Source organism: Epinephelus fuscoguttatus, linkage group LG14, assembly GCF_011397635.1.
Source record: "Epinephelus fuscoguttatus linkage group LG14, E.fuscoguttatus.final_Chr_v1".
In the NCBI taxonomy this organism is placed as follows: domain Eukaryota; kingdom Metazoa; phylum Chordata; class Actinopteri; order Perciformes; family Serranidae; genus Epinephelus; species Epinephelus fuscoguttatus.
Window position 1 is genome coordinate 15,433,881 of NC_064765.1, and position 9,943 is coordinate 15,443,823.

Consider the following 9,943-nt stretch of genomic DNA (forward strand, 5'->3'; position numbering starts at 1 on the left):
GTAGCTTGGAGCGCAGCGCAGACAGGAACAGCTGAAAAAGAACAACAAAGCCGAGACGACGACGACGGTAAAAACAACAGATGTGCGTCTAAAACACAGTTAAAACAACGGTGACATCATCGCTGGTGGGGACATTTTGTGCCGCTGAAACAAATTAAAAAAGGTAGGACACCGTCATTTGTAGCGGAGCGGAGATAAACGTTTTGTTGTTGTCCGTCTTGTTCCTACTTTGTCGTCGTTATCGCGGTTAGCTGGACGGCTAATCTAACGTTAGCTTCGAGACCACTCAGCCAACATGTCCAAAACCTCTGTGGAAACCAGCACATGTGATCCCTTTTGTCAGTTTGACAAAAGTGCTTGTCTTTTGAAGAGAGGTTATGTTGTTATTATTCATGATGGGTTTTATTTTTAGCCCCATTCAAAGCTCAGCTGCCATCTACAGTCAACAGTCTTCATGACAAGCCAGGCAGGAACAAAAAGTACTTGTTGAAATCAGTATACAGCTCAACAGGGAGTTACTACGGCAAGAGGAGGTTTCAAAAACATCTAAAAATGGGGGTCAGAAAATACTCATTGGAGCTCTTAAAAGTCTTTTTTGAGACTGTCAACTATAAAATTGTATGAAAAGTGCAGCGTTTTAAAGGTAGTCACTGCCTGACATTTTGCTGCAGTGTTCACAGACCCTTGGCAAAGGTAAAAAAACAAAACAAAAACAAAAACAAAACAAGAAAAAAAAAAACAGCCATGAGGACATTTATTCAACTCAGGAGAGAGAGATATTTTGGGGTGAATTATATGGATTAAATCTGCTATCAAAGTGTCACTTATTTTTATATTACGGTGATAGATATTTTGCACAATATAGTACATTTTCTGCAAAATAATTGAAAAAAAACCCCCATTTAAATCATTGTCAGTCATTGTTTATTCAGGGAATTTTAACAGACCATTAAGTTCTTTTACTGCAATGCATTGAATTCACATTCAGTGAGCTAGGAAGACCTGTAATGTATGATAGCAATCACCAAAAATGATTTAAAAAAAAACCCATAAAAATAAATAACAAGTAGCAATGTCTGTCATGAAATGAAAAAAAAAATTAAAAAGTGAGACCACGTTGTTTGTTATTATTGCAAATAATCATAAAAATTTAACTGGATGTGTTAAAGGTCTACTCTGCAGGATGTAGCTTGTAGTCGTGCATATTTTTGTGTTTTTCTTTTTTATTATTTTTTTTTTGTCTCTTTGAATCTCTTCTGGGTCAGAATATTTTAACTTTTTGCAGGTGAAAACCAGGGGTTAGTTCAATTCAGTTTTAATTCAGTTTTCTTTATGAAGCCCAATATCACAAATTAGGGCTGCAACGATTAGTCGATTAATCGATGACTAATCGACTATTAAAATAATCGGTGACTACTTTAGTAGTTGACTAATCGGTTTAAGTCATTTTTCATAGAAAAGTATGATAAAAGTACCCCAAAATACTCTTTTTGCAACTTCTTACGTTCAAATATTGGCAGCTTTACACACTCTTCCATGATGGTGGACTAAAACCCTTTGGCGTGAATATGAAACAAGACACTAGATGACATAATTTTGGGGTTTGGGAGAGACAGACCGACATTTTTCAACATTTTCACACATTTTTCGATGAAATGATTAGGCAACTAATCTGAGAAATAATCGACAGATTAGTCGACAATGACAGTAATCATTAGTTGCAGCCCTATCACAAATCACAATTTGTCTCAGAGGGCTTTACAGCATACGACATCCCTCTGTCCTTCGACCCTCACAGTGGATAAGGAAAAACTCCCCAAAACAAACCCTTTTACAGGATCCCCCTTACACTTTAGGCCCCTGAGCTTGTACGTGGTTAAGCAATGCTTTCATCATTTTATCCAAAATGTTTTAAACAATGTTAGAACCCAGATAAATCTGTAAATTTAATCAAGAACATGGCCCGTGTCATTTGGTCACCGTCACCTGTCAGTAGTGTTGTACCCCCTTACTGCGTGCTGCAGGATTGTCATCTGTGATAAACAACTTTTACTCCAGTTTTAAGCCACATTATTCCTATACACTTTTTAGATCTTGGTCATTTTAACTGTGTTTCAACCAGATAAATTATTTTACTTAGCGGATGTCTGGATCTTAAGTTTCAGAGGAATAACCTGAGCAAAAATTTGTGGTCGCTTTGGCCTGTCAGTGATGTTTTACCCCCATAGTACATGCCTCAGGGTTTATGGTCTATGTTTTCAAGAGTGTATAATCACCTGAAACTAAGAATCGTTGTGTTTTTGTTAACTTAGAATGAGCCCTCTGTATCTACATATGAAGCTGGTCCTCTTCCACATAGTCTGCCATGTTGTTTTAACAGGAGCACAGAGTGGACAAACCACACACTGGCTCTAGATAGGGCCATTTGTGTTTTCTTGTCAGCCAGTGCAGTTCTCCTTCGCACTTAGCACACGTAACAAGTGTCAGTTCTGTGACTGCATCACTAGATGCCACTAAATCCTACACATTGTACCGTCAAGTCAAATGCAAGCTGGACTTGCTTTGCATTCTTTCAGATGGTTCATGTCTCATTCAAAATGCCTCTCTTGTGACTGATTCAGGCATTTAACTTCTGTAAGTTCATTTAAGGCCAGTGCGCATGATACATTGAGTTGGTAATCTTGGTCACGCCCGACCAGCTGAATGAAATTACCTTTCTCACACCCCAACAACACACACACTTCCAAAGCAGTAAAGTCATGGGGTGGCACATAGCAAGATGCAGTTCGTTTCTGGGTTAACATGGCCTCAGGGGCACTCTCTATTTACTTACTCTCCCAAAACACAAATAAAAGCCTCACAACATTGTTCGAAAATAAACCAGAGAAAGGAAAAAGACAGAGAGGAGAAAAGGGAGCGTGAGAGAGAGTAGAGGAATAAAAGCAAAACTAAATAGAAACCAAAATAACTGCACTTGGTCTTGAGTTCAGTGTGGTTACTTAAAGCATGCTCAGTTGCCTTTGACTTAGCACAAGCACGTCTATATACACCATAGCCTGGATAACTGAGAGTCTTCATGGACTTAAAATCCAGTGTGACCATAAAACAGTCACAAACTGCTCATTGATTTACTACATCGCCCGTAATAGCCTCACACGCTCAGCTATGTCAAAGGAGATGCTACCACGTTACAAATTCTTAGAGTTGACTCGTGTTATACATTGTCACATCGGTCAGGGTGTTATATTGAATGGTGTCACTGCCTAAACCAGTCATATTTTCCATTTAACTCTTCAACAATAAATAGTTTGTTCTTTTTCCCTCTCTTATTTCAGCCTTGGTTCAGTCACCCCCAGAGATTTGACGATGGGACGCATCTTCCTGGACCACATTGGCGGCACTCGCCTCTTCTCCTGCGCCAACTGTGACACCATCCTGACCAACAGATCTGAGCTCATCTCAACACGCTTCACAGGGGCCACAGGCAGAGCTTTCCTCTTCAACAAGGTACGGAGACATTCGTGATAACTGCGTATGAAGTTTACTTCTGAATCATCGCTAGTTCCCTGCTTGAACATGTGTATGCATGTGTCTCAACCCCACAGGTGGTGAACCTCCAGTACAGCGAGGTGCAGGACAGAGTGATGCTCACTGGCAGACACATGGTGAGAGACGTCAGCTGCAAGAACTGCAACAGCAAGCTGGGTTGGATCTATGAGTTTGCTACAGAGGACAGTCAGCGGTACAAGGAGGGACGTGTCATCCTGGAGAGGGCGCTGGTTAGGGAGAGTGAGGGCTTTGAGGAGCACGTCCCCTCAGACAACTCATGAGCCCGTAACCTTGGATTAACTTGAGTGAGGAAGGCACACTCCCGTGTCCTCTTATCCCTCTCCTTTATCCCCTTGCCTCTGCGCTGCTCAGCACCACCTGCAGACTTAGTGGTCAGTGAAGTTCTGGCTTCACCTCCCCACACACCCCTTCCCTCTCTCTGGCCTATAGACCTCTGCTGATTAAACGATTGGTTTGCTGGCTCTACAATTGCTGAATAGGCTTCTCCAAAAATACTTCCCGATTTATGTGTCACAGGGCACCACCCCAAAACAGCTGGAGACACAGACAGGGAGTCGTAACTTCACTTTGTTTAAGTGTTCATGCACGGTCACACAGAATTGTCACCACCTCACAAGGCATGCTCCACACTTTGTCATGTAGTAATTAAAACACATGCATGATCAGTTACACAGAAATATCAACTAGTTGTTTTGTTTGTTTAGATATCAGGAGGCAGTCGAGCTGAGTATGTTCATCATGCAGACGCGGGCAAAGCAGCCAGCAATGGAGGTGTCACTGTACATACTGCTTCTGTGGGGCTTGTGCTTCTGTGTTGTGACCTCTGTCTCAATGTATTTGTCACTGGTGTGCACTGAATGCAATTAAGATCATGATAGTTGTTTTTTCTATATCAGTTACCTTTTATTAGCTGGTAGTGTAATGAATGTAATAGTGTTTAAAATCTTTGTTCACGTCCAAATGATACCGAAAGGACTGCACAGATTGATGTCATATTTAAGTACTCATTGTAGTGTTTGATCATGATAGGAGCTTTATTTCAATCTTGCTGACTTGACGTGCGTTTATTTTTTGATTGATATTCTTGAAATGTACACAAAGTGGCTTTAAGCGTGCCATTCTTGCAGTTCACGGTGTGGATGTGACCTCCTGATAATTGTACAATGCGATTTAATTCAGTTCCACCGCTCTCCCATCCGTTACCATGGATTCTGTGCGTGTGTGGCACGCTGCGTGGAGAGCAACGTGTCACTTCGGTGACTTATGAGGAACATGTACCTTCCAGCCATGTGTCTTCAGTGTGACGGAGAGGGGGAATGTGTCTGAGATGTGATGGAGACATTCTCTGGCTGCCTGCCAGTTTAAGGACAGGATTGTCAGAGGATGGGTCATGCAAGAGTTTGAAAGTAGCCGGCGGTGGGAGGCAATGTGAGACGAGTTTATAGACGACCTCTTGAAAAATAATACGTTACAATCTTAAAAACAACACTGAAAATATATTTAAATCAAGAGTTTGATTGTAATCCATTTATTATGACGGTTAACTCTGCCTGCCGTCTCCTGGATTTGACTACTTTCAGGATAGTGACCCATCCTCTTCTTATAATCCTGAGCTTTGGGCACATTTGGTCATAAGATGACTTGTTTCTTACAACACAAAGCCAAGCAAGCTTTAATGGAGTTCTAGTCTTTAAAGTTGAGCCTTTGTCCTCTGACTATGCCAGAGCCTGCATTTTATATCGTCAGTGTCCTGTGAAGATTTCAATCAAAATGTCAGATGCAAAAAAAAAAAAAAAAAAAAAAATCTAAATCTCCATGACATTTGAGGTTATTTTTGGAGTGGGTTATAGCACAGCATCATGCCCTGGTGTAACATTGTGCCATTTCAGAGTGTGCATGCCTGCAGGCGTTACCAGATTGGTCCAGCCTTCACTAGCGACGCTGTTAATGTTTTTGCCCGCCTTTAAAAGGTCATGCAAGGCAGTGTCATTTCTACAAAAAAATAAAAAATTAAAAAAAGAACAGGACACTGACACCATCCATATCCCCGAGTCAATGCAGTGTAACCGTCAATGGCCGTGACAGAATATTGTTATCGTTTTGTTGTTCACTTTTACCATTTTATTGACAGGCCATTGTTTTATTTGCTTTACTGTATATGATTATTATTATTTTATGGGCTGATGCATTTATCTTATTGTATATTTTCTCTATTGGAAGTTTGAAAAAAAAACAGTTTTCTTCTTGTATGGCTATAGTTTTTCTCTGATGTGATTTCTAAATAAACATAGTCTTGCTGGGTTCAAATTCGGTGTCTTATTTGTGCTTGTTTTGTAGCTTAGAGCAGTGGTTCCTAACTGGTCCAGATTTCTCCTTAGCCATTAGTTCAAGGTCCACATAGTTTAATATATTCAGCGTTATACTTATGTTTGGCCATGTGTCAAGCTAGTTTGCTGTCTCTGTTATGTAGCTGTTTGTTAGTCAGTCACTCTACAGCAGGAAACGGCACTTCAAAATAAAAGCTCTGTGCCGGAAATGAATTAATTAAAAACTAGTCCATACCCATTATGTACAGCATACCATACCATGACTTAGTCATATAAAAAATGAGAGAAAAACAAAACAAAAACATTGGTCCACAGGGGGAGCCACAGCGATCGGTCGCATTTTAGCCATTTTTAAGCATTTTTCTGTTGTTATAGCGCCACCCAGTTGCCAAATAGAGTTAAATTTCTCCAGTCACCTTGAGGCATCCTGTTCTACATATCTACCAAGTTTAGTAAAAATCGATATGGCGGTTAGGCCTAGATAAGAAATTAGCTCTCTAGCACCCCCATTTTGTTTGATGGGGTCAATATGGAGGGGTCCCCTCAGATTATGTGTGGTCATATGCCTACAAAGATGCGTGGTGATCGGTGAAACCCTTGAGATGTTCTACACCTTTATGTGATGAGCCACGCCCTCTGCAATATTCATTGCCTTATAGAAGCTCAGTTTTAGTAAGTTTTCCAACTTTTGCCAAGAGGGAACTTCAGATATTGGCCCCTAGATTATGTTCACCGAGTTTCATGCAGGTCGGTCAAACTTCCTAGGAAGAGATTGAAGTGTTTTTCAAAAAATTCAAAATGGTGGAAAATCTATATAACCAGAAGTTATGGGTTCCTGAGGCAAATTTGTTCCTCATGAGGAGAGGCATCTCTGTGCAAAGTTTCATGTCTCTACGACATATGGGGCATGAGATATGCCCATTCAAAGTTTGCAATTTCAATCGGTTGCCATAGCGCCCCCTTTGGCCAATTGATGTAATATTGCTTTATTTCCATCCTCCCATGACCCTCTACCACTGTGCCAAATTTCACATGGATTGATCAAGTCAGTGAGGAGAAAAACGTGGAACAGACACACACATACACACCCACACACACACAGACAGAGTTTTCGTCATTATATAGTAAGATAAAATGTGATTTTACAAAGTTGATGCATTAGCGGTTCATTCAGACTGGACCCGCAACCCACTTTTGGACCACAAAGTTTTGTCTGCAAGTGCACTAAAGTCAGGGAATATCAATGTGACTATAATGACTCAAATAATATTTTTCTTCTCTTTTTTCACTGTTTCTCAGCAAGTTTTGTATTTTAGATGTCAAATGCGGCATCTGGTGCTCAGGACAAATTTGTAATGTGTTTTATTTCCATGTTCATGTCCATAAAAGGATCTCTAAGCCTCTAGGTGGCAGCAGGATACTGAGAGACGGGATGATCTCTGATGATGTTTTCCCTTGTATGCATGATGCTGAGTCCCTTGCCTGCCTCTGACGTCCGCCTGCTTGGCAGGATCAGTGGAGCTTCACTGCAGTCTGGAAATGCATGTCAGTGATATTACTCTCTGAGGCAGAAAAGCCTGCTGAATTATGTGCAGCTAAATAAATCTCCCAATGTGGGCACACACTGACTGAGATGTTTAGAAAAAGCAAACATGTATGACAAACATGTATGATTCCATTTTACCTATTCAGAGCTCATCATGAATCACCCAGGATGAGGAGGTTTGACTGCATCGGGTTTATAAATAGGCAGTGACGATTCTCTCCTAATCCACCCACTAATATTGCAGTGCTGCCGTAGAGTTATTTATAGCGCCAATCCTGTTGGAAGGCATCTTTGTTAGTGTGTCTGTGTCACAGCGGTGGAATCAACAACAGGTCTGCTTTTCTCTGCAGTCACTCCTGGAGGCGCCCTGCACTGAGCACGCAGCACTAAAGTTAGCTCAGACAAATATTAATTAAGGTTGTTGCGCACAGCACACTGTTCTGGACACAGCTGTTTCCGCATCCACTGCAGTTGCTCCTTCTTTATTTTGTTTCTAGATCATTATTAGACAGACAACACTGGTATTTTTATGACCATATCTAGAGCCAGGACATGACTAGAGGCAAAGAAAGAGGCTCCACCTCCACAGAGCTCAGTGTCCTGCTTTATAATTCATAGTAGTCTTTGACTTTGTCCCAGCCTAACCTCAGGATTATCTGCTCTCTTCATTGAAAAAGCCATCAGGCCAGATAAGATAATTACACCGCCTTGTTGATCCTATTAGTCCGCGTTCAATTGGATAGACATGGCACAAATCTAGATGTGACATAGTCTTATTGGTGTGTGTTCACAGAGAGAGCTATTTTTCCCTCACCACCCTTCAGACATGTCCACAGGGCTCTTGGGCAGGACTAAAGACTTTAACAATAAAGATAAAATATGAAACTTTTCCACATTAGAATACATTATAATACTTATTTTATCCAGGGGTGGATTATCAGAGAATAGGCCCATGGGCACAGTAATGCAAAAGCCCCCTCCCCCACCTCTCCAACAGAGGAACAAGACACACACACACGTGTGATTAGACATTTTGTTTTGTTAAAAGTCACAACAATAGAATTCCATAAAGTATGGCAACCACTCGTGGACTATCATAATAATATCTATACTTAGAGTAATGTGATCTAATGCCTATGTGAGCTTATAATATCAAAATGTAATATTGTCCTTTTTCATCAGTCTGTCTTAGGTCTGTATATTTATGTGTATTACGTGCAATTAGTGGTGTCCATTTGTCTGTCCGTGCTGGCCAGCCTCGGGGAGGGACAGGGTGGGTTTGGGTGTTGTGGGTTTATGTTCCACAGTTGTCTTGACAATAAAAATAACTGAATAAATAAAAGTCACTACAACAAACGTTTGGCCTTTATTTGTGTTGTTGTTGCATCTCTTTTTTGTCGTTCATCTTTTGTGCTTTTTTTTGGTTCATTTTTGTCTCTTTGCAGTTCCTCTGTGTCTCATTGTGGTCATTTTGAATCTCTTGCGGGTCGGCACATGTTATGAAACCATTTGCAGGTGAAGGCCGGCGGCCCCCCCTTACACTTTGAGCCCCTGGGCCCGTACACGACGAGTAATCTTAAAAGTTTTAAACAATTTTAAAATCAAGAGAAATCTGTAGTTTTAATCAAGAACATGGCCCGTGTCATTTGCCCGTTAGTTGTGTTATACTTGCTTAGTGCATGCCTCAGGGTTGTCATCTGCAAGTACGAACCTTTTATCCAGTTTTAAGACACAGTTTCTGAAACACTTGATCTTGGTCGTTTTAAACTATAAGAGAAACAACATGAGTAAACATCAGTGGCGACTCTGCTCCAGCGTCTGCCGTACCAAACAGTATCGAAGAAACACTGATTTTTAACGTAAAACTCGAAACTCAAAACTTTTTACCTGTTTAAATCACCTGGTCCGATTGTTTTGGAGAGGAAGAGACCTCTGCGGATAGTTGGGCTCCCTGAAAAAACTGAAAAAAAGCTGATATTTTGGCTCACCATAAAAACTTCCTGATCAAACACTGAAGAAATCCAAACTGGGTCAAATTGACTGCAATGACGACATTATGCCGTCTTGTTGACGGCAGAAAATTACCTAATATATGTTTAGGGGATGATATCCACCCATTCAACTATTTTGTTGCTAAGAGATTCAGTCCTTCTGCACCCAATCTAATATAGGGTGGTGTGTGCATCATCCATCTTTCCCCTCCACCCTCTGCCAAACAGCAAATCTGAAGTTACGCTATATTCAGATGCAGAGGATGATTTAAAAGAGGGAGGGCGGGGACCAAAAAAGCACCAGGAGCATAATTGCACCCTTAATTGGTCCATGATTCATCGTCCCCAGACAGCTATTTCAGTTTATCCTCGCCTTTTGTCTTTGATTCCATGGGATGTCAGCATCACTCCCCCTCTCTCTCCCCTCAGGAGAGCTGAGATATAGAATATAGAAATAAACTTCTATCTTTCCACCGCTCTCCCTGCGCACACACACACACACACACACA

The 9,943-nt window shown here is 41.0% G+C and overlaps 1 protein-coding gene across 1 annotated transcript; it reads left to right on the plus strand.

The window, feature by feature from the left end:
* The first annotated feature begins 7 nt into the window (after window positions 1-7).
* On the plus strand, window positions 8-5,877 carry LOC125900562 (protein yippee-like 5). Its single transcript, XM_049595635.1, has 3 exons — window positions 8-163; window positions 3,336-3,507; window positions 3,606-5,877. Exons 2-3 carry the CDS (start codon window positions 3,367-3,369, stop codon window positions 3,828-3,830), a joined length of 366 nt encoding a protein of 121 aa, XP_049451592.1. The 5' UTR covers window positions 8-163; window positions 3,336-3,366; the 3' UTR covers window positions 3,831-5,877.
* Window positions 5,878-9,943: the final 4,066 nt, after the last annotated feature.